Source organism: Rhinatrema bivittatum, chromosome 2 (genome assembly GCF_901001135.1).
Source record: "Rhinatrema bivittatum chromosome 2, aRhiBiv1.1, whole genome shotgun sequence".
NCBI classification, from domain to species: domain Eukaryota; kingdom Metazoa; phylum Chordata; class Amphibia; order Gymnophiona; family Rhinatrematidae; genus Rhinatrema; species Rhinatrema bivittatum.
The window spans coordinates 525,932,231-525,957,980 of NC_042616.1; the positions used below are offsets into that span (position 1 = coordinate 525,932,231).

Genomic DNA, 25,750 nt, shown 5'->3' on the forward strand with positions numbered 1-25,750 from the left:
AAGAAAGGGGCTTCTTAGATTAGAAGGGGGTGATCGCAGGGGAGGAGTGCCTGAAGTGCGATTAGATTGTTTGGGGGGGGGGGGGGGGCTGGGAGGAAGGGGATCAGGAGAGGGCCCCATGCTACTGCCATGCAGAGTGCTGAAATGACTGAGCTTACCGTGGCCATTTTTATTTTTTTTGTGACTGTTCCAGTTCCTCCCGCTCCTTTGGGCTTCCAGCTCAATCAGAACCAGGGCTGAGATCTGGCACCAAGAGCCTTCATTCGCAGCTACCTAGGGACTGTTTTCCTCTGTTTTGATATCCCCTCCCAGCTTGCTTTATTCCAGTCATTGCTGTGACAGACCTCGGCGGAGTGCCACACACCAGAGCTGCTTTCCCACATTCTGCAATCGTGGGCCTTAAATCTGGCCACAGGGTGGTGCCACTACATGGTGACTGGGACGTCTCCTTCCCTTGGAAAGGGGCTGTAAATGTTGCTTCTGCAGTATCCCCGGCCCTGGCTGTCCAGAAGATCTGACCCAGGAATCAAACCCAGATACCTTTCATAGCACCACCACTGAGCTACTGGGCCAGCCCAAGGGTGGGCCTTTCTGTTGCCTTGATATCAGCTTAGTATAGTGGTTCTCAATCCAGTCTTTAGAGCACACTCTGCATGCACTGCCCCCATTGTACACAAATCTTTATCTCATGCATATTCATTGTGAATATCCTGAAAACCTGACTGGCTAGGTGTGTCCTGAGGACTGGGTTGAGAGCCTCTGCTTTATCAGGTGCTAAAGCCCGTTTTAACGCACACACAACAAATCTGAAAGTTTACCTGTGATAACTTTTAAACTTACTACAGCTTAGGTCCCTCTGAGTCAGTTCTAGCTTTCCAAACTGCCATCCCCCAGCACTCTGCTCAGTCCCAGTTATTGTTAATACTCAGGACAGGACAGCCAATCCCAGAAGGTTCAAAGACGGACATTAAAAGAAACCCAGACTTGTGCAGACAGCTGGCAGCTGTGCCAAAAAAACCCCATACAGCTTCTTTTACAGTGGGTGCAAACATTCAGTCCAAGAGGTAGCTATTCAGAGCCGCTCGCAGGTGAAATGTGCAGGGCCCTGTGAGAACCTAATAGGTAAAGGCTTGGAGCCTTCATGCACCAACTGAACGGGACTTGTTCGTGACAGAAAATAAGCCTCTAAAACACTGCATAAAACTCAAAGAAATAACAGATTTTGTCAAAAACTCTCATCACTGATCAACAAATGTCTTTATTTTTATATGCTATTTATCTGATATGCTATTTATTTATTGAGGAGTTTGAGGTTTTCTTAAAACCAAGTTACTTTATGCTCTGAGAAACGATGGGCCTTCCAGGGATACATTGGGGTCAATTTTCAATGGATTAAGGATCCTAACTTTAGCAGTTAGGCTACTAAATTGGCCACTTTGAAAATTTACTGGGGCGGAGTTCCTAAATTTAGGAACTCAAAAAGTGGGTGGGTGGAGTTAGGGATGAGAAACAGAAGCTGAACATCGACTTTCACAACTAGACACCTAGGGGCGGATTTTCAGAGCCCTGCTCGCGTAAATCCGCCCAAAACCGGGCGGATTTACGCGAGCAGGGCCCTGCGCGCCGGGAAGCCTATTTTACATAGGCCTCCCGGCGCGCGCAGAGCCCCGGGACTCGCGTAAGTCCCGGGGTTCTCGGAGGGGGGCGTGTCGGGGGCGGGCCCGGTCGTCGCGGCGTTCCGGGGGCGTGTCGGCAGCGTTTTGGGGGCGGGTACGGGGCGTGGCTACGGCCCGGGGGCGTGGCCGCGCCCTCCGTACCCGCCCCCAGGTCGCGGCCCGGCGCGCAGCAGGCCCGCTGGCGCGCGGGGATTTACGTCTCCCTCTGGGAGGCGTAAATCCCCCGACAAAGGTAAGGGGGGGGTGTAGACAGGGCCGGGTGGGTGGGTTAGGTAGGGGAAGGGAGGGTAAGGTGAGGGGAGGGCAAAGGAAAGTTCCCTCCGAGGCCGCTCCGATTTCGGAGCGGCCTTGGAGGGAACGGGGGGAGGCAGCACGGCTCGGCGCGCGCAGGCTATACAAAATCGATAGCCTTGCGCGCGCCGATCCAGGATTTTAGGGGCGGATTTTCAGAGCCCTGCTCGCGTAAATCCGCCCAAAACCGGGCGGATTTACGCGAGCAGGGCCCTGCGCGCCGGGAAGCCTATTTTACATAGGCCTCCCGGCGCGCGCAGAGCCCCGGGACTCGCGTACGTCCCGGGGTTCTCAGAGGGGGGCGTGTCGGGGGGCGGGGCCGGAGCGCGCGGCGTTGCGGGGGCGTGTCGGCAGCGTTTTGGGGGCGGGTACGGGGCGTGGCTACGGCCCGGGGGCGTGGCCGCGCCCTCCGTACCCGCCCCCAGGTCGCGGCCCGGCGCGCAGCAGGCCCGCTGGCGCGCGGGGATTTACGTCTCCCTCCGGGAGGCGTAAATCCCCCGACAAAGGTAAGGGGGGGGTGTAGACAGGGCCGGGTGGGTGGGTTAGGTAGGGGAAGGGAGGGTAAGGTGAGGGGAGGGCAAAGGAAAGTTCCCTCCGAGGCCGCTCCGATTTCGGAGCGGCCTTGGAGGGAACGGGGGGAGGCAGCGCGGCTCGGCGCGCGCAGGCTATACAAAATCGATAGCCTTGCGCGCGCCGATCCAGGATTTTAGTGGATACGCGCGGCTCCGCGCGTATCTACTAAAATCCAGCGTACTTTTGCTTGAGTCTCATGCGCAAGCAAAAGTAGGCTGATCGCGCTTCTTTTAAAATCTACCCCTTAGTGGATACGCGCGGCTCCGCGCGTATCTACTAAAATCCAGCGTACTTTTGCTTGAGTCTGATGCGCAAGCAAAAGTAGGCTGATCGCGCTTCTTTTAAAATCTACCCCCTAACTTAGGGGGCCTAAATTAAGGGGCTCAGCTTATTTTGCATATCAGCCTCAGTGGCTCCTCCAGATAAAGGGACCGTTACTGACTTTTGATTGCTTGTGGGTCTGTGTATTTTCCTATTTGATTGAGCTATGTCACATTGAGATTTTTTGAATTGCATTTGCATGCTATATTCCTGCAACACCCTCAGGCTGCAGAATGTTTAACATGTAAACTGCTCCAAATAACATTTTTTTTCTTTTGCAGCAGTTAGCCAAAATGTGAGGATGCAGGCTTCAAAATCTTTTGGCCCTGTTGGAAAATGGGCTAGAAAATAGCAGTTAGTATTGAGATGCCCCTGACCTGAGAATTTGCACACTGAACCCAAAGGAGACAATTTAACCTCAAGACAGAGTCTGACAAGCAAAAGAGATGGGTGGTGGTGGTGGGGGGTGTTTGGGAGCGTGTCACCCAGCACTTCGTTCACATGGAGAAATTCTGCAGTAGCAGAAAGCCAACAGAAACTAAATTCTCGAAAAAAAAAAACTCTTGTGAGAGCTAGTTGCACATATTCTATTAGATCAGGGCTTCCCAAACCTGACCCGCTGATCCCACCGCCAGTCAGATTTTCAGGATGGGCACAGTGAAAAGACATGAGATAAGTTTGCAGACACTGGGCTTTCAATGTGTGCTCATTTGTCTGTGTATATTCATTGTGGATATCCCGAAAACCTGGCAGGCTGTGGAGTCCCCAGGACAGGTTTGGGAAGCCTTTTCATTATACCCTCCACACCCCCTGAAATAGTCCTCTCCCCTGTCATGCTTCTGTTTTTTATCCCAACAGCAAATCTACCTCCCACTTTTCAGCAAAAACAGATACAAAAATATGAAATTATATCCATGGGTCAAGATGAAAAGGGAGGCTTGTACCACAGCTGCCTGCATCCACCCTCCAAGGGTGTACAAAGTCATAAAACGAAGCAAAGGCTAAAAGAGAGACTAGCATCAACAAGAAAGCTACAGCCCTTTAACCCTTCTCGTCTTGCTGTTCTGTAAGGGCGGGGATCGCGAGAACAGGTCTGCTGCAGTATCTTACACAAATGAAATTTCAGTATGTGGGCAGGGCGCAGGAAGGCGAGGTCTCCAGATATCTGAGAGCATCCTGTCTGCCTGCTGAAAGGGCCAGGCTGGCCTACTGATGCAGTTCTTTTCTTGCTGAAGCTATCTGACATACGTTAAGGTTAACAGGCATTTTTTGTTAGGGGTTTTGTATAATTACTTCTCCGGCTAAGAGCACAGGACCAATGACAAAATGTTACGGTCCCGGGCCGTACCCCGGGATCTCCACTTACCGTGCGGCCCAGTCCGGCCGCGGGAGATCCTCGTCGGCCGCCCAGGCCCGAAGCGTGGCCTACTGCGGCGCTCTCCCTGAGAGGGAGACGCCGCCGCCGATCCGCGGCTGGCCCCGCCCCCTAGGCGTGCGCCAGGGCTCACGATTTAAAGGGCCCAGCGCGGGAAACTAAAGACAGCCCTCCTGATGATGTCAGAGGCTGCCGGGTTATTTAAACCCGGCAGCTACAGCTATGCTTCGCCTTGCAACGAGGTTCACTCAGTTCCCTGAGTTTCTAGTTGCTGCTTTGGATCTTGGATCATCCCTTCTGACTTCTGACCCTGCTTCGTCCATTGACTCCGTCTTCAGCTTCCGCCCCTGGTTCTGGTTTCGGACTTCTGGCTTCTGACCCGGCTTCGTTCTTGGACCCTGACTCCAGCTTCATCCGCTTCCTCAGGTATCCGGTTCTTGCTGGCCCAGAGGATTCTCCTAAGTCCCAGCGGCTCGGGCTCCTCCCGGGGGGAGCCGAGGGCTCCCGAGGGTGAAGACTCTTCCAGCCCCCTGGGTCCTACCATCCTCATCGACCATCTCTTCGGCCGCTTCCTGGATCCTTGGTTGCATAGGGTCCCACCTAAGTCCAAGAGGTCCGGGTCCCTATGGGCTCCTCCTGGGGGGACCTCGGACTTCTGGTGGTGAAGCCTTCTTCGGAGTCTCTCCTCAGTGCCACCTCCCGGCTGCGACGCTCACTGTGGGTCCCCACAGTGCAACACCTGCAGTCTCAGCCGGCCCAAGGGTCCACAACCATAACACAAAATTATTTCGTTAGATCTTTCACTGGGCAAAGATGAATAAAATTTGCCAAGTGAGATTCTGGAAGTGTTCTGGTCATTCCAGTTTTGTACTGACGATTCCTATGCTCTGCATTGCTTTGGACCGGAATTAAGGACCTTGTTGTGATACCCATGAGCCATAATGGTAAAACAAAAAGAAAAAGTAATTTCATGGGGGTATGTGCATATTTTTTATATATATTTTTTTTTCTTGCTTATAAATGAACAAATCATTGCCCTCTGGTTTCTCTGTGTACAATAAATTCTCAGAGAATTCTATGCCTGCATGCATCCCAGACAGCCAGAACAGATTCCTCTTCTCTCATTGCCTCACTCTGTATTCCCTGACAAAATCTGAAAGCAGAGCCTGGCACCTCTCATCACGTCTTATTTAATTAAAGGAAGGGTGTTTTTTTGTGGTGTTGTTTTTTGTTTTTTTTTAAATCATATCTGTTAATTACAGCATTGCAAAACTGAAGTCAGTGCATACATTGGAAGCAGTGCATGCAAATGTATCTTATGAATATTCAGGATGGATAATCTTGAAAAATAAAACCAACCAGTTCGCAGCACTCGAGGGCCAGAGTTGGATACTGCTTCTGAGTGGGTTTTTTTTTTTTTTTTTTAGGAAAGCTTGTTTTACTTTCACTTTACAGTTCAGCACCATCTGATCAAAGGGTTTCCTGACAGCAATTTGATGCTTTTGATCAGGTGTAATTACAAAAATATTGTTTCATGTCACACAGGCAATTTATTCAGGGGTAGGCAACCTCCAGTCCTCATGGACGCCAATCAGCTCGGGTTTTCGAGATTTCCCTAATGAATATGCATGAGATAGATATGCATGCAATCAAAGCATTCGGCATGCAAATCTATCTCATGCATATTCCAGTGTCTGCAGCTAGCTGAAGAAGCATTTCATACCTTTCTCTGCCCAGATCTCTTAAAACAGGGACTACATTCTATCTACAGAAGAAATACAGGTTTTGAAAACATTTCCATGGGGACCCAATGTTCAGTGGAAAGAAGATAAGTAATGCTTATATTACTAATCCTCCTTTCTGCCAATTTTCCCAGGAGCTGCTATTTTACTTCCTGCCAAAAATACAACAAGTTGTTACACAATGGCATTTGGAATATTATGTAGCTTGTGCCATAGAAGTTAGCAGTTTGTAGGTCCATGTGTAGCTATGCAGATAACTTGTTTGCATTTGAACTTATAAAATAAGGTTAGTAAAGCTTAAATCATTTTTTTTGTTTCAGAACAGGGACAATCCGATTATTTCTACTCTCCCAGCTCTCGGAAGAGGGAAAAGCAGAACGTAAGCCATGCATTCAAGCAAGATGAAGCTCCAACAAAAAAAAAACAGAATTGGATTTTTACAGACCTCATTTTTCAGGTTTGCTCATATTTTTTGGTCTGAGGACAGCTCTCTTTCTGCTTGAGCAAGCTGCCTTCCCACATAGGAGGAAACTGGGGATGAATATCACAGTTGTGGCCAGGGCTTCAAATAACCTCTGGCTGGTGATACTCTGTAACTTTAACAAATGTTTTACAGATAAAGTGTACAATTTGTTGACTTTTAAGGGTTGTTTTTTCTGTTAAAAACCTGATGACGTGTTTATTTTGTTAAACACGAGAATACTTTCATAGTAACAAAGTAGATGTTGACAGATAATGACCATATAGCCCACCCAATCTATCTGGTTGCCTCTACCTACCTTTTGGTTAAGGATATCTCCCAGCTGCCAGTATACAAGCATGAGATCCTACACTGTTCCAGGTGTACCAGTCACCCTTCCCTATCTTTACCCCACCTCTACCCTCTGCTCTAAAGATATCTCCTTTCTGCCAGTCATACAAGCTTGACCATCTGCAGCATTTCAATTCTTCTCCACAGCTAGGAAATTACCCTGCAGCCCAAATAAGGAAATTGGACACCTGCCTTCAATTATATTTAAGAATGTATCAAAGCCTTGTTGCGCTATCTTGTTGGTAGATCTGGTCTCCTCTTCTTGGGATCTTGACTCTATACTGCTGATCTGTGCATGTTGACTTTGTCTTCTACCCTTTTGGTCTTCTATATGAGATTGAGCATAGGTTTCCATGACTAATCAAAAATCTAGGGGTGCCCCCATCGCTTTTACCTATCGCTGCCCTCTCTACCTGTCCCAAGACATGGTCATGGTTGTGGTTATTACGACCTCTGCTAGTAGACTATTCCAGACATCCACAACCCTTTCGGTAAAGACGTATTTGTATTTTCTCTGAGTCTTCCTTCCTCCAGCTTGACCTTGAATTTCTTTTTTCATGGAAAAAGCCTCCTACTTTGTTGAAGTCAGCTAAATATTTGCATTTTTTTTTTCAAATCATATTTCCCATTTCTGATCTTTCTTCCAGTCAGTATGCATTGAGTGATATGAATCTCAGAAGGGGTAGACCCAAGCCTTTGAAAATATTTCTTCACAGAAAAGGTGGTGGAAGCATGGAATAGCCTTACAGAGGAGGTGGGTGAGGCAAGGACAGTAAGAGAATTCAAGAAGGCATGAAATAAGCACAAAGGAGCCTAAATTGCAAAGAAATGAAGGGAAAGCCAGAGATCAAGGGTGTGTGGCTGACAAATGTTTGGCTGTGCCATTTTGCTTAGTTTTCATTTAGGTGTTGTTTTGGGTCATTTCGTTTTAACATGTGCTCAATGGTTTATGTTTGTGTTAAATCACTTTAGTGCACATTAATCATTTTAACTGTGCTAAAAAAAAGTTAATGTGCGCTAAGCAAAACAAAATAAAATGGAACAAATGATAGCATATCCCTACCAGAGATCAATGTGTTCAATGGCATTGCCAAAGAAGTGAATTGGGCAGACTAAGTGGAACTTATGAGCCTTCTTTGCTCTCCTGTTCTGTGTATGTTGCATTAAGCCTGTCTCAGCTTCCTCTGCTGTGCAGTCTTCCCGTGCCAAGGTTCAACCTGCTGCACCGTCTTCACTCCGCCAGGAGTCCTCAACTTACTACCTTGCCAGTTATCTCCATACTGACCCTACTAGGCCAGACCTCAATCCTATTTAACCCAGCCTGCTTAATGCCTCAATCCTCTTCATTAAGTCATCTCAGCTCTCTGATCTAGCCACTCTTACCTTGCTATTCTACCTTGCCTAGCCTTGTGACCTCTGGGATTTCTGCCTTGCCTTGCAGTCTGTTTAGGCCTAGTCAGGCCTTGTGGCCTCTCTTGGCCTCTCACTTGCTCAGTGGCCTCTCTTGGCCTTTTGCCTTGCTCTGGGACCTTCCAGGTCTTCTGGCCTTGCAATGTGGCCTCTCAGGTCTCCTTGCCTTGCTCTGTGCTCTCTTGGGCATTTCTGTCTTACTAACTGGTATTAGCTTCCCCAGTCTCATGCCTACTGGGCCTACTAGGATTACTTTGCCCAGTCTTGTGCCTTATTGGGCTTTCTTGTTCCCTGTAATCTGTCTAGTCCAGCCCTGTCCTCATTTAGTCTAGTCCTGTCCTTGTCCAGTTCTTGTCCTGCCTAGTTCAGTTCAGACCCTTGTCTATTCCCCAGGCTTTGCAATTTTCCTTTGCCTCAGATCCAGCCCCAACCTTTGCTCTGTATTTGGCCCCAGCCAGTCCCTCTATCCAGCTCTCAGCCTGTGCCTGCCCTCAGCTTCAAGCCTGCCTTGTTTCGTACAGTTTACCCTGCCTCGTCCAGTCTACTCCTTCCTCTGCATCCAACTTGTGCTCAGCTCCCAATCTGTCCCCTGATGTTTCACATAAGACAAATTCTACCAGCCTCCAGAGCCCAAGGACTCAACCTGTGGGGGAGGGGATTGCTTAGGCAGAAGACCAGCTTCAGTCCTGTATTGGAGCCCTGTAGTGCCTTTAAGGGGTTGCTCCCTGACTCTAACCTGTCAGTCCATGGCAAAGCCTATCTGCATAGGGTTTGTGTTGCAGGCCATGTATTGAGAGAACTTAGAGATGCCCTGGCAGCTTTTCTGGCTGACCTTTTCAATGCTCTTTAGAGTTGGGAGTAGTTCAGGAGGACTGGAGAGAGACAGATGTGGAAGTAAGAAAGAGGCTGGGAACTACAGGCTGGTTCATCTCACTTCTGTGGTGAGCAAATTAATGGAATAGCTTCTATAGCAAAGGGTAGTGCAGTTTCTGGAATCCAAATGGATTGCAAATCTGAGTCACCATGGTTATACTAGAAGTAAATCTTGTCAGACAAATCTGATCAATTTCTTTGATTGGGTGACCAGAGAGTTGAATCAAGGGAGAACACTAGATGTAGTGTACTTGGATTTCAGTATGGCCTTTGACATGTTTCTGCACAGGAGATTTATAAATAAATTGAGCGCTCATGGTATGGAACTAGAGTGACTGACTGGGCTAGAAACTGGCTAAATGGGATGTGACAAATGGTAAATGGAGTTTACTCTGAGAAAGGGGGTGTCACAAGTGGTGTGCCTCAGGAATCAGTACTGGGATCAGTTCTTTTCAATATTTTCATGAGCGACATAGCAGAAGGATTGTTGGGAAGGGTTTGCAACAAGGTAGACAGCCAGGAAAGTAAGGTAAACATGAGGAGGGATCCACTGAAGCTTGAGGAATGGTCTAGAAACTGGCAACTAAGATTTAATGCTAAAAAATGCAGAGTAATTCATTTAGCTGCAAATGCACAAGGGGGAGATATAGTATTGGATGCAAAATTCTTCTAAGCACAAAAGAGGAGTGGGATCTGGGGTGATAGTATCTGATGATCTTAAGGTGGCCAAACACATGGATAAAGCAACAGTAAACACCAGAAAGATGCTTGGCTGCCTAGGGAGAGGAATAGTCAGCAGAAAAAGAGAAGTGATATTGCCCTTGTGTAGGTCCCTGGTGAGAATACTAAGTGGAGACCACTCAGTCAAAAGAATATAAAACAGTTGGAGTCATCCAGAGGGTGGCAATTAAAATGATCAGTGGTCTTAGTTCTAAAGCATTTGGAGCTAGTCTTAAAGGCCTAAATATGTGGACCCTAGAGGAAAGGTAGGTTAGGGGAGATATGATAGAGCCATGTAAATATCTCAAAGGTTTCCATGCATAGCTGGTGAGCCCTTTTTCAATGGAAAGGAGGCTCTAGAATGAGGGGCCATGAGATGAGGATGAAAGCGGGTAGACTCAGGAGCAATCTTGGGAAATGATTCTTTACAGAGGGGGTAATGGATGCGTGGAACAGCCTCCCAGTGGAGGTGGTACTGGAAGGAAAAACTGTATCTGAATTCATCAGCATGGGATAAATGCAGGGGATCTCTGAGGGGGTGATAGGAATTGTTAGAATTGGATAAATTAAATGGATGGGCAGACTAGATGGACTGCATGTGTCTGGGTTTGTTTTTTTTTTGCCATCATGTTTCTATGTGTACCATTTTGGTAGACTGTCACTGAGCTGCAGCTACCCTATCAATGGAAAATTTAAAAAAGACAATGGGATTCTTCAGGCCCTCTGTGCCTGTGATAAAAGAGGGGTGTGGTTAGGGTAATGAGAGAGAGAGAGAAAACCTCTTTATAAGTAAACTATTTATACCACTGGAGGAGGGGCAACTAGTAACGCAGGGTAAGGGTTTTGGTGGTGGCCTAGGTTTTGGGGGGCAGTTTTACATGCACAGTCAGAGGTACAAACAGCACAGTATCCACCAATGAAGATTTGATGTGATCTGGAGTGAGGAAAGTAACACAAAGATGAAATTCGTACCTTATTCTCGACCTGGCTTGATAGCAGCTAGGTAGAGAGTGCATCAAACTAGGTCAAGAGAACAATGTACAAATCTCGTCTTTGTGTACCTTTCCTCACTCCAGATCACATCAAATCTTCACTGATGGGTACTGTGTTGTTTGTACCTCTGACTGTGCATGTAAAAGTGGGGGCACTTTTACATGCACAGTCAGAGGTACATGCACAGTCAGAGTTACTAGTTGCCCCTCCTACAATGGTATAAAAAAATGTGTGCCTTCCCAGAGACTCTCACCCTCTCCCTCTCCCACTCCCCCCCCCCCCCCGAGCTTGATTATATGTTGAGTAAAATATTACTTTCTCTTATTAGTTTTAAATGTATTACTCAGTAACTTCATTGTTTGTCCCCTGGTCTTTGTACTTTTCAAAAGAGTAAACAACTGATTAAATTTTACTTGTTCCATTCCACTCATTATTTTATAGACCTCTATCATAGATATCTCCCCTCAGCCGTCTCTTCTCCAAGATGAAGAGTCCTAACCACTTTAGTCTTTCTTCATAGGGGAATCATTTCATCCTCTTTATCATTTTGGTTGCCCTGCTCTGTACTTTTTCTAATTTTGCTATATGTTTTTGAGATGTGGTGACCAGAACTGCACACAATACTCAAAATGAGATCACACCATGGAGCGATACAGAGGCATTATGACATTCTCTGCTTTATTCTCCATTCCTTTCCTAATAATCCCTAGCATTTGATTTTCTTTCTTGGCTGCTGCTGCTGCACACTGAGCAGAAGATTTCAAAGCATTTTTAATGATGACACCACAATCCTTTTCCTGAGAGGTGACTCCTAATGTGGAACCTCTTCCCTTAGTGCATCGCTTTGCACTTGCCCACATTAAATTTCTTTTGCCATTTGCATGCCCAGTCTCCCGGTTTTGTAATGTCCTCTTGCAATTTCTCACACTCCTCTTGCAATTTAACAACTTTGAATAATTTTGTGTCGTTGGCAGATTTGATCACCTCACTTGCTGTTCCCATTTCTAGGTCGTTACAATGTACAGCTTAAAACACTGCTGATACTGTAACAACATTTAGCAGGTAAAGGTCCAGGATGGTAACGTCTTATAACATTCTTCATGGAAAATCTGTTGTGCTCCGGTGACCGTGCTCACCCTATAATTAAGGCAATCCTTTATGTCAGATGAAAAATAGTGCTGAAGATCAGATCCCAATTACAAAAATGCCCAAGAGCTCAATCTCACTTGCAAAAGGCCCCCTGGGATTTTTCATGTTTTTATATAAACATATTGCCAATGTTAAGGTTGAGCCTTGCGCTCTGTTGAGCAGAGTGAGACAGTCTCTGGCAGGTTTAGTACCAACAACTGCAAGTTTTTGTTTTCAAGAAGCAATAACCATACAACAACAACAACAACAACAACAACACCACCACTACCAGCAACACTGGATGTATGAGTTTTATGATTTGCAGTGTGCAACCCAGTAACTCCTGGGAGGGGCTTTCTATGACTTCTTGCCATAGGGCAAGGGTGGCCAACTCCAGTCCTCAAGAGGCATAAACAGGCCTGATTTTCAAGATATCCACAATGAATATGTCATGAGATAGCTTTTCATGTGCTACCTCCATTGTATGCACATTTATCTCATTCATATTTGCTGTGGATATCCTGAAACCCTGGCCTCTCTGAGGTTGCTTAGGACCAGAGTTGGCCACCCTTGCTGTAGGGGTGATGCCTAAGCTTCTAGGCCCTACTGCTGGAGACATGATAGTACAACTTTCAGCTAGCTCTCGGTATTCAAATCAAAGTTCCTCCAACAAGTATCTGGCAATGTACATAAACCCTGATGGAACCGCTATATTCCCTGGTTTAAGCTGATCAATGAGCCTCACAAATTGATATTTCATTCACACAGCAAAAGTGCATAAATTAAAAAAAAGCTCCTACCATAACTTGGACTTCCTCAGTTGATAAATGTAAATGCTGGAAGGTTGAGGTCTTCCTAGTCCTCTCATCTAAAAGATGACATCAAAATCTGCCACTTTGTTCTACAGTCATACTAGCCCCCGCCCCCCCCCCCCCCTCCAAACCCAGATCATAATCCTGGAACAAAGGTTTTACTTTGCACTTCTTGAAACTATAAAGTCTAGAGGGTGGTCATGAAGCGCAGAGAGGATTTGATGCATTGCTGGTTGAGCTCTTCAATGCTTCTTGCCAAGTAGGCAAATTTGAATTAAAGCAAACTCCCAGGGCTACTACTTTTATTAATCATTTATATAATGCTACAAGATGTATGCAGTGCTTCAGAGACACACGTGCTGTTAGAGAGAAAGTCCCTCTTCAGGTCCCACCATACCTCCTGAGCACAACATTGTGTCTACATACGCAGGGCTGCATTAGACAAGAATGCTCCAGCTCTGATTTTGAAGTGGATTTGAATATAATTTTTAGAGAACAACTACAGGGAAGGTTGCAAGTGCACAACAAGACAAAAAAACTGTTCTCTCCTATATGTGCTCGGTGGTATGGCTATCTTTTTGAAAAAACAAAAAACAAAAAACATTCTGGAAGCTAGCACTCCTGCCTTTGGGGTAGATTTTCAAAAACGGCGCGTTGGCATACTTTTGTTGGCGCTCCAGGCGCCAACAAAAGTACGCGGGATTTTAGTAGATACGCGCGTATCCGCTAAAATCCTGGATCGGCGCGCGCAAGGCTGCCTATTCTGTGTAGCTGGCGCGCGCCGAGCCGCGCAGCCTGCCACCGTTCCCTCCAAGGCCGCTTCGAAATCGGAGCGGCCTCGGAGGGAATTCGCTAACGCCCTCCCCTCACCTTCCCCTCCCTTCCTCTACCTAACCCACCCCCCCCGGCCCTGTCTAAACCCCCCCTACCTTTGTTGGGGGATTTACGCCTCCGAGAGGGAGAAGTAAATCCCCGCGCGCCAGCGGGCCGCTGGCGCGGCTAGACGCAACCCGGGGGCAGTTCCGGAGGGTGCGGCCACGCCCCCGGACCGCCCCGGGCCGAAACCACGCCCCCGGGCCCGCCCCCGAAATGCCGCGTCCCGCCCCGAAAATGGCGCGCTGCTTGGCCCCGCCCCCGACACGCCCCCCGACACGCCCCCCCGACACGCCCCCCGACACGCCCCCCTCGGAAAACCCCGGGGCTTACGCGAGTCCTGGGGTTCTACGCGCGCCGGCAGGCCTATGTAAAATAGGCGCACCGGCGCGCAGGGCCCTGCTCGCGTAAATCCGGGTGGATTTACGCGAGCAGGGCTCTTAAAATCCGCCCCTTTGTGTCTGGCTATTTCACAGAAGAACCGAGTGTCCCATCACAGCCAGGGACGTATTTTACAGTATGCACTGCTACAGTGTGTACAATACACTGATAACTTGGGAGGAAGCAAGGACTTAACACTCTTTCTGAGACCTTTTCATTTTAACCAGTAGTGCACCGCCTCATGACACCTAGGCTTAACCACATGCAGCTTAATAATCATGCTTGGTAACCAAGGAAATAAATATTTATGTCATTGACTACACATAATTTATGATCTTGTGCTGGATCTAATCTTACCAGAGTCATACCAGTCAAACATCCCCAAGTAGTATTAATATGCAATGTAATATGCGCTACCTCTTAGCCTACCTATGGTTTGAATGTAGTCATCCAGTTTATAAATGAAATTTCCACAGGTGAACAGAACACACAGAATGATCGCATTTTACTATAATATGTATTTCTGTGGTTCTAAACTCAACATGAATGAGATTCTGCCACAGAGAGAAAGTCCTCAATATTTTGCAATGCAGACTCCCAGTGCAGGGTGTCATAGCCTCTATGCATCATGAAATACTAAGAGTTTTTCTTCACAGACATTATAGCAAATGCATGACCACTAGCACAAAAAGTTTAGAAAGATGAAATTTGTTCTTGTATTTTCAGGTTTTATCTATGTAGACACATGGCAGATTTTTAACCCTATAAATACACGATATGTTCATAGGGAGAGGGCCAATACATTTTTAGAAAGGGCTTAAGTGTTGTCATAGAAAATTATCCTCATCATTGTTTAGTTATTGTTTATTTATTACAAGTTATTACAAGTTACAAAGTTGGGTTATCATATCTGGTACAACACAGTAGGTCATATAGATTAGTACTACAAGAACAATGATAGGCTAGGGGATTACATGTGGGCCTCTGAGTGTGGTGTTATACAAGTTTGGTTAATTAGAATAGCAGGGGCCAAAATGCACCATATTTGGTTAAGGTACAGAGCGTTTATAACTAGAATTACCTTACCATTTGGGACATTAGCCACACAAATACATTTACAATATTATGTAAAGTTGTTTTAAAAAGAAACTTTACTAGTACTCTCTAGGCTAGGACTCTTGTTTGAAAGCATGACTCTCTGTTCTACAATTATCACTTCTTATGCCTATGCCTATCTTCAGAGGTAATTTTCTAAATAAAAGAGGCATTTATTGGGTCGCGTCCAGCGGCAGCCTCCATCTTTCATGATTTCCAAATGGGGAAAAAAGGAAGCAAGTTGTTCACAGCAGTTCTGGTTCGCTGACCTGGCAGCAAATTACTGCTGCCTATCTTCATAATTCTACTAAAGAGACAGCGCCAATAAGCCTAACCATGAACAGCCGTAATAAAGAAGCAATCTGTAGCAATGTAAATTCTAAATCTCCCATTTTCTCCCCCATCAACTAAAACAGGAATAGCAACAAAACAGAACGGAAAGTGGCGGTGACAGAAATAAAAATCCAGAGGCTGAAAGGCATTCCTCTGATACAGTTTCATTCCTGTTTGAAGGAGGTGCTTAGTCCTTCACTTGATAAACTATTCGCCAGTTAAGCTACAGTGCCAGGAGGAGCAGTGAAGTTCTGACATGGAGCATACACTCATTGCCTGTGTACCTACAGTACCTGAATGTAAACCGATGTGATATCTCAGATCGAATGTCGGTATATAAAAAATAATACATAAATAAATGTTAACTAACTGTTTCCAGCACCACCGGTGTTACCAGCCTGTGGTCTCTGCAACCGAAAGCTGCAGGGAAGAGCCGGCGGGGAGGTTGATAGTTTGGTGCCACAGCATCACACACAAACCAGCAAGCACTGCAAACGTTAGGTCCTACTTTCAAAAAATAGTTTCTCCAGCTCCGAGTCAATGGCAAATGGTTTTGAAAATGGAGTTAGAAAAAGCCAACTTGGCACACAGAAGGATATTTTTCTCTGATAAAGGAGATGTAGTTGCAGGAGCTGCACTTGGCATTCTAGTAAAAGCTGATACAATACAATGAAACAATTTGGTTTGGTTATTTGACATAATCTAATTCCTACATGGTGCCTGGATGCAATGCTGTCTCTTGAGAGATGTTTTAGTGTTCTTTGCATGTATAAATTCTATCTGTTGCCCTAAACACACCTCGCTCAAATGTCTTTCTTTTTTTTTTTTTTTTAATAATTATTTCTTTATAATTTTCACAAATATACAAAGCAAAACCCTATGTATATCTGTTAAAGAGAAACTAATGCAAAAGTATTTCTACCGTTTTATAAATACCATAGTTGTAAAATGTTCAGTTTTCAGAGGGCCAACTCTACTAATGTACCCCAAAACACTATTTTTCCCTCCCAAAGTTTATGATATGTATTTGAGAAAAGTTAAAATGGTTCCACCACGCCATAAAAGCCTATTTTAAAGTGATAAGTAAAATGCCCCAGGGATTGGTCCTAGGGCTAGTTCTGTTCAATATTTTTCTTAGCCATATCATTGAGAAGTTAAAGGGAAATGTTTCCCTTTTGGCTTATGGCACTAAGATTTGCAACAGAGTGGACACCTCTGGAGGAGCAGAGAGAATGAAAAGCAATCTGAGAAAGCTTGAGGAGTGGTGTAATACTTGGCAGTTGAGATTTAATGGCAAAAAAGGTGCAAAGCCATGAGGTGCAGAAATCAATGGGAGCAGTTCGCAGAGCTGGTGAAAAGCTGATGTTCACCAACCAGGAGAGGGATCTTGGTATGACAGTGTTAGATGATCTCAAGGTAGTGAAACAGTGTGATAAGGTGGTGGCCAGAGCATGCTTAGATGCATTGGGAGAGCTATAACCAGTAGAAAAAGAGAGGGTGATAATGCCTCTTTACAGGTTATTGGTGAGGCCTCACCTTGCGTACCATGCTCAGTTCTGGAGGCCATACCTCAGAAAGACTGGAGATGGTCCAGTGAAAGGAAACCAAAATGGTGCAAGATCTGTACCAAAACTCAATGAGATGAGTTGGAAGGAACTTAATATGTTATACCTGAGAAGAGAGGCAAGACAGGCAGGATACAATACAGACATTTAAATACCTGAAAGGTATTAAGACACAGGAAGTCAAACTTTTCAGTGAAAAAGAAGATATGGAACTGGCGGTCACAATCTGAAGTACTCCTGGGGGAATTCTGCGCAATAAAATTTAAAATTCTGCGCACAAAAACTGAAAATTCTGCAAAATTCTGCAAACTTTATATTGGTCAAAATAACACAATTTACATGACAGTCTTTAAGTAATTACATTTTAAATTAATACAGAAAAAAGTTATTACTTCAAGTTGCAGAATTTTAAATATTTTGAGCAGAATTTCCCTAGAAATTCACTGTAAGAGTGTCCCTTCCACATACACACACCCTCATACAGGCTCCCTCACTCTCTCACACACATACACATCTCCTCATACAGGACCCTCTTTCTTGCATACACACCCACACAAGCTCCCTTTCTCTCTCACACATACATCCTCAAACAGGCTATCTATGTCTCTCACGCACTCCTTCACACAGGTTCTCTCTCACACATACACAATCCCTTCACACAGGCTAGCACCCTCACATACACACGATCCCTTTTTCATATACACGAGCTCCCAATCTCTCACACACATACACACTCCTTCGCAATCTCCTTATATAGGCTCCCTCTCTCTGAAACCCACACTCAAGCATCCCCCCACCCTCTCTTACCTCCCATGCTCTCTCTCACACTCTCCTGCTCTCTCTCACCCTCCCCACCCCCCTTTTACCAACCATGCTGTCTGTCATCCTCCCCTCTCTCACACACACACATTATCTCTCACCGGCATCCCCCCCCCCATGCTCTCTCTCACACCCTCTTGCTCTCTCTCTCACCCTCCCCTCCCCTCTCTGACACATATTCTCTCTCACCGGCATGCTGCGGGATGCGCTCCGTTCGCGGCGAAGATGAAGGCCTGGTGTGCCGTTCGCGGCGAAAAGGGAAGGCCCCCGTGTGCCGCGAACGGTGCACCGGGCCTTCATCTTCACCGCGAACGGAGCGTGTGCCGTGGGACGTGCTCAGTTCGCGGCATGCCGGGATCTCCTCTGCTTTTTCTGCGCAGAATTTGGCAATTCTGCATGGGGGGGAGGGGAATTCTGCACAAATTCTGCATTCCACAGTAGCGCAGCATTCCCCCAGGAGTAAATCTGAAGCTCCATAGGGCAAGGACAATGTTAGGAGGTACCGTAGTTCTTTTTCACACAGAAGGTGGTGGATGCCTGGAAAGCTCTCCTGGAGAAGGTGCTGATGAGAACGTGATAGACTTAAAAAAAAAAAAGCATGGGATAAAAACAGAGGATCCCTGGTGGCAAGAGAATGGTAATGAAGCACTGAGCAATCCAGCGCAGCAGTGATAAGGCTGCATTGTGCTTCCTGGAAGGCACGGGGTAATCTGCACTGAACAGCAGTTGCACCGCTAAAGGGGACACAATGTTGCGTTGCGTTCCACGTGGGACCGTGATCGTCTTTGGATAGATGCGCATAAAATTGCTGCTGGGAAAACTGGATGGGCCTTTTTGGATTTTATCTATTGTCATGGTGTTCAAATATTGGCATGTACGGTGACCCTGACCCGTTTACTGTATAATATTGGCAACTTTATACTCATCTGAGCTGAACCTAGCTCACATCCTTTGTGGGCAGTGCTGCCTCGTAAATCCTCATTTCCTTTGTCCTTTTTATGCAATTTTACAACACTGATCTGGTGAAATAAATCACTGTGTTCAAATCGCATCATCATGTTGCATAAGTGTGTTCCTTCGGTAGCTCTGGTGCTTGTTCAGTGCTAGATGCAAAGGAAGGAGAGGAGAAGACAGCTTCAGCAGTATTGGTAGAATAAAAGCCTTCTGTTTTAGCAAAATGTACTCAGCTTGTCTCCCTTGCTTGGATTAAGCAATTAGACAAGAAAGGCTTTTGTGTTTGTCATGAAACCAGATAGAGGATGGAAAAACTGTGATCTATTATTGTGACTCTAAACCTCACCTATAATCCAGGCACTTTCTCCATTTTCTCCTTCACCAGATAAAACTCTGCCCCTGAGAAAACTCCTAGATCAGGGGGCTCTTAACCTTCCAGGAAACACAGATCCCTTTTCAGCTTCAAGAAGGTTCAAGGACCCCCATGCACTTCTCTTTAATTTCTGCATGCCATAACAAAAGAAAGAATGAGACGCACTCCAGAATCATTCAGACTTGGATCCAAACTGAATATGTAGGGAGGGCAGCTTCCAAAGCTATTTAATAATTGCCCTCACAATTGAAGGCCATTCCACCTTCTAATCCAGCTGCAACGGGGAAAAGTTCAAAAACGTTCCAGGCTGGCAACTTGGCATGACCGGGCAGAAAGTCAGCACCAGGGCCCGGCAGACCTGCAATCTAATTTCCCAAGGGAAACTGCCTGCGGAGTTTTCCTCTCGAAAATTTGGGCCGGCAGGGGAAAGCCAGCGCTCTCGTACCCGAATACTTTTGTTACCTGCTTTGCACCTGTCTCGTTCCTTCTCCCCTCCGTCTTTCCCCTCATACTGTCAATCCCAGTCCCATTTCTTCCCTGCTTCCTTTCAGCCCTTCTACTCACTTTTCCGGGGCAGCTCTCCTCTCTCTCTTCGTCAGGCCAGTGGCAAAGCGCGAGGCAGTAGTGTGGGACAGGTTCCTCGCCCGGCTTTCCTCTGCTGTCCTCCGTGCGTGCGCAGCAGCAGAAGCTGCAAAGGTTCTGACAGGCGCGATTGGCTCCTTTCTCCCCCAAATCCTCAGGAAGTGCAGCAGTGGGGGGGGGGGGGGGGGGAGGATTCTTGAGGGCTGCAAGCAGGTCTCTCTCTTCCCCACCTCCGCTAAGCACGTGGCAGTGTAGTTCTAGGCTTCTAATGGGTGCGAACATGGCTGTTCTGACCCTCCTCCTCCTCCTGGTCTCCAGCAGTGCTGCATGAAGTTTTCGGGGCCATCATAGTTCCTCGGTCTCACTCTCCTGGCCCAAGGCAGCAGCCCACTCATTTTTTTCCCTAGCTAAACTTTCTTGCATCCCTTCTGGTGGACCTCCAGCGGGGCCGGTGTTAGCACTTTTGCTGGCCTGTGCGAAAAATCGCTCTGCTGCCTCTCCCCACCGTTCTGTTTTTTTTTTAACTCAAAATTTTTGTTGTTTTCCCCAATAAGCAACACACAATAGAAACTGTCAGTCTCATGCTCTATCCCATGCCCCCTTTTACCACCCAAACCCTCCCCTACTCACCCAGCAATCGAAACTATGAAAATCAACACACTCCCCCCAAACCTATTTTACCCCATCCACGAGTCCAAGATTTCCAAATTGTGAAGGAATGATCCTCAGGTGCTCCTTCCCTACCCACCGGTCCATAAAATTGATGTCGTTGGGCCCTGTGGCCGGCACTAGTTTGTTGTGCAGAAAACATCCACTGCTGTGGTGCCAACCAGAAAACCCTGCAAAAAAAGACACTTGAAACCCGTATAGTACTAGGTTTATTGTAATGCATTTCAGGTGTGAGTTTGACTCTTGAATAGCCTTCAGTAAACTGAATGATGATAATATAGTAAAAACCCCATATCAAAACAGTATTAACCTCAAGCATGCAAACAGGAGAACCCAATATATGATAAGGCAAATATTAGATCAGGCCCTAAAACACCTTCCATTAGGAAAGCAGAACAAACCAGTCTGCTCTAAATTTCTACATAGAAACTATACATGCTAGCAGAATACCTCACCTCGCTTATACAAGAAGATCACAGACAGACCCTGACCAAATACAGAATAGAGAGATCATAAAATATAATTAGAAATGTGTAGACAGAAACTGAGCTGAAAACTCCAACAAGCTAGACTCTGTATATTACAAAACAATGGAAAAACAGAAACATCACCAATCCTCATAAATCAAACAATAAAATCAAGAAATATAAATCAATCATAATAAATCATACTAATAAAAATAATATTGCCAAAAAGATGAAAAACAGAATAACATCAAATAATTAAAAACTCATATAAAACATTTAAAACATTTCCAAAAAGCAATAAAGTATTTTAAAATAGCAGACACATTAAACTCCCAATAATTAAAACAAGAAGGGAAAAATACCCTGCTTCCCATACCTGAAAACTTTTGATTTCTAGTCATCTTGAGCTTGTCATGGATTAATGGGGGTGGTAAAAGCTTTCACACACACCCCCAGGCTCCCATTCACATACAAACACACCCATCCCCTCCCCCCCAGGCAGCCTCCTATTCACATCTACCCTTCCCATATACTTGGTGTATTACATGCAAAACATGATAGGGTACATTTTCAAAGGCTCAGTCAGGCTCTCCATGCATAAACTATGGAGTAACAGTAGATTAGCTGAATCTATGTTAGAGAATTTTCAGTTGCCTGAAAGTATGTGCATAATTTTAACTGCAATAACAAGAAGCATTCCAGGGGTGAAGTTGTAAAGAACGTGCATTCATTTAGGGGTGAATAACCAAAACTGAGTACCTAGTTCCTAACTGCAGTTACTGTTTACATGCAGGGTTTGCAAAGCTCCAACGTTCCTAGTGGTTAGAGCAGTGGGCTATGAACCAGCAGACCAGCGTTTGAGTCCCACTGTCACTCCTTGTGACCTTGGGCAAGTCACTTTACCCTGCATTGCCTCAGGTACAAAACTTAGATTGTAAGCCCTCTGGGGATAGGGAAATACCTACAGTACCTGATGTGATATGTCAGATTGAATGTTGGTATATAAAAAACCCAAAAGTACATGCATACTTTTTCTTTGATTATTGCCTGATGAAAAATCACCCACAGAAATCTGCATCTGCTTTCTCTGTGGGTGATTTTTTTGCATAATCAAAGACTATGTGCATGGTTTTAATCCCTGATCCCAGAGGACTGTCTCTGCAGTCCGCAAGTAGAAATCATGCGCCTTGTTCAACCACATGCCGAAACATTGGCCTGAGTCAGGTTGGGTTACATTTCGAATGCATTAGTCGGTTGCACATCGGATGCAGGGGTGTTTTGTAACATTGTGTTAAAGAACATCATGGCCTCATAAGTCTTAGAGAAACACAGAAAAATAGGAATGACGGCAGAAAAGGATGAAATGGTCCATCCAGTCCGCCCAGCAAGCCCACAGTTGCATCTGCCATGCCGTGAAGGTTTCCCCCATGTTTAACAGATTCCCAGTCCGTAAAAGTCGAGCCCTTGTTGTTTGCTGTTTGAATCCAATTCCCTGTTACCTCTTGCCATTGATGCAGAGAACAATGTTGAGTTGCATCAGAAGTATCAGCTTATTGGTTAAGGATAGCAAGTGCCACATCAGCAAGTTACCCCCATGCTTATTTGTTTCCTCACACCGTAGAAGTCGGAGCACTGACAACTATGAATAATGAATATTGAGATAGGATCCTTTTTTATACATATTTATAGTGTTATTACAGCTTTTTTGGAAAATTAAAGGTTATTATTTGAACCAGCAAATGAATGAATTCTGCTGCTGCTGCTGCTGTCTGATACTACTTGCAGCCCATTGCAGTGGATTATGAGTTCTATGCATTGCACTAAAGTCCGATGCTGCGATCTCAGAATTTAAGTGAAGTCAATATTAGTTTAGAATTTGTACTTGAATAAGAATTTTGAGTTTTGTGTTGCAGTTCTGGTTTCTTCTTTTTTACAATTTGCGAGATGCCTTCTTTTATGTTTTTCACTTTAACCCACAGACAGGTCGGGCAATTTTTTAAAGCCCCAATTTCTGCAGATAATTTTTTTTTTTTTTTACTTACAGAAAGGCCTTCGAAAGTTGCTGTCCCTCATTTAAAAAGTGTACCCTTGTGTTAGAAAACTAACTGGGTGTGCAGGCTGAAAAATAAACAGATACGCTGCTAGTTAGGTGCCCCCATTGAAAATTTACCCTGCTGTGACGTCAACGTCTAGTGCACTCTATAAAAGGAAAATGCTCTTATATTGGTTTCGTCTATCTGTCTGGGTTACTGGCAACAAAAAGAAATCATGAGCATGGGAGATGCAAGTGAAGAGAAAAGGAACCGTGGTCGGGGGGATCCCAGGCCCCACCAGCCGAAGAAAAGAAAGGCACGAATGGAACTAAAGCGATGCAACTGGTCAGGAAGCAGCGCCGGCAGAACTAAAGCCCAGGCCCCGACAGCTGAAGAAGGGGAGTTGCTGGTGCCCGAGGTGGGGGCTGTAAAGGGGGTAGGAGGTAACAGAAGGGAGAAGGGAGTGGGAAAGGAGAGGGAGGGGGTAGTGAACCCAGAATTCCCCACCACCCATGCATCCCAGTTCATCCCATTCCTCCACCCGCTCCATACCCCCACAAACATTCCACTCTCCACCCAACCCTTACCCCACACATACACCCCGTAAACCCTTTCACATACACCCTAACCTGCATCAACACCCCTGACCACTCCCGCCCAGCCATGTCCTACCACGCACAGCCCATCACCCCCCACCCAACCATGTACCTCCCCACATCATCCCACCCTTCTCCGCACCAAGACACACACAGAGTCCACACCCATCTACTCCGATTCATCCACCTCCACAGGAGAAACGCAAGACCCACATACACACACGCGAGGAGCTTCTTTAACACGCAGGTCATGCTTCTTTAACATGCAGGTCATGAAGTAATAAAACGTGATCTTTTAAAGTTGCTATGCAATTCTAGACTTCTTTAGAATGTTATTCTACACAGGGTCTCTTGCATGTGTCCCAGATTTAATTTTGCCAGCGTCATTGGGACTTTCTAATAAAGCACAAACTTATTACTGTAAAAGACAGAGGTCAATAGTAGCTCAGTTACAAAATGTCATGATAAAAAGCAGGATGCTTTTTTTTTGTTCTATTTCTCAGACAAGGCCTTGTTTTCAAAGGGTTTTTGAAACAGGCACAGAACTGCAGCATCTCTTCTGAAAAAGTGCACCCAAACCTCAGACACATGCATGCTTTGATGATTAAGCTATTCTGTGAATATTTGCAACTCAAACCATTATTATTATTATTTTTTATTGAAAATTATCAGACATGATGGGGAGAAAAAAGCGAAGACTGACTTGAAATAAGGCTGTTTACCTTCACAGAAGACGTCATCGCTTTCTTCAAGCATTGTTAGGTCTTCCTCAAGGCACCCCATCGCGACCAGAGCCCAGCTGGAGCAGCTTCTGAGCCAGATGCTCAACTGGTTAAAGTGCTACAGGAGTGCCTATTTCCTTTCACCGGTTTCCTAAACACATTGACAGTAGCAGCTTCCGCTTCTGCACCTTGCGAAAACAAGTAACCTCATGCATATGAAAGAAGCTTCTGGGTTTCGTGTGCTTCCCTCCCCGTCTTTTAGGATCTTTTGTTCAGGGTCCAAGGTTGTGCATTTCTCACATCTTGCACAGAATGTGTTTTTGGAACTGAAGGCCACCAATAGGGAGGGTGCAAATAGCATTCACACCCGAAAGGGAATTAAAATTACTGGCTCAGAAAACAAATTGCAGAGTACATTTAAAGGAAAGGTTGCGCGACTGCAAATGTAGGGGAGTGTCCTAGATAAAGTGCAACAACGTATCTGAAGGATAACGTTTGAGTACTTTAGCATGAGAGGAGTGGGGTAGAAAGCTAAATGATATTATGACTTTTTTTTTTTTTTTTTACAATTTTTCAAGGATAAATAAAAGTTTGCTGAATCTGAACAAAATGATGGGAGCTTTAGTTCTTGGTTTATGATACTGGTTGAAGCCCATTGCGGACAAGAGCCTGTAGATTAAAAAATCACAAGCACCCGTACATATGATACCATTTCCTTAAGAAAATGCTTAGTTTTATATTTTAGCTGACATTTTTTTATGTTTTTTTATGGATTTTCTTTGGGTATTTATTATGCACATAGGGAGACGGTGTGCCTAGTGGTTAGCTTAGTGGTCTAGGTGCCAGGAGAACAGCATTCAAATCCTACTTCTGATGCTGACATTTATTGTTGGCTGGGCAAATCACATTATTGCCTATGATCTCAAGTACCCACTTACATTGTAAGCTCTTTGGGGTAGGTACTCCTTGTTGCTGTATGCAATTTTTCACAACACACTCTGGTGTAGAATGCTATATAAATACTGAGCAATAAATAAAACAAGAATGCATGGGCTGACTTGATGACTCAGTGAGAGTGCTGTGCACTGCCATACAGGGAACCTGGGTTTGATTCCTGGGGCCAGGACTTTACTCCCTGGGCTTGTCAGAGCTGGGGATATTGCCGAGGTAATGCTCACAGCCCATGGGATGGGGAAAGAGAGTCCTGTCCATCCAGAGGGAGCCTTGGTCATTGGTTCCTGGCCAAGGACCATCTCTGCAATGGCTGGACTGAGGAAAAGGGATAGAAAATATGGGAACACACCCTCCCCCAAGGTAGCTGTAAATGACAGCTTCTGGTACCACAGCCCAACATAGGCTGGTCCTGACTGAGATGGAAACCCAAAGGAGCAGGAGGAAACCTCTGGACCAAAACAATAAAATCAAATAATCCCCCCCCCCCCCAGCCCCGAGAGAGAGAGAGAGAGAGGTGATCTTTCAACCTTTCATCTATAAAATCTTTTCCAAGGGCATCAGTCTGCACCTGCAGGCCACTATGGTACAAATCACCTGGTTACTATTCCA

General features: G+C 45.6%; 1 protein-coding gene across 1 annotated transcript in view; it reads right to left on the reverse strand.

Moving 5' to 3' along the window:
- Positions 1-24,297, reverse strand: part of RIPOR2 (RHO family interacting cell polarization regulator 2) — a 214,043-nt gene extending 189,746 nt beyond the window's left edge. Inside the window, exon 1 of the mRNA XM_029590784.1 lies at positions 24,188-24,297. Coding sequence (XP_029446644.1) covers positions 24,188-24,248 — 61 coding nt within the window. The 5' untranslated portion in view covers positions 24,249-24,297. The remainder of the gene's footprint in view (positions 1-24,187) is intronic.
- Positions 24,298-25,750: the final 1,453 nt, after the last annotated feature.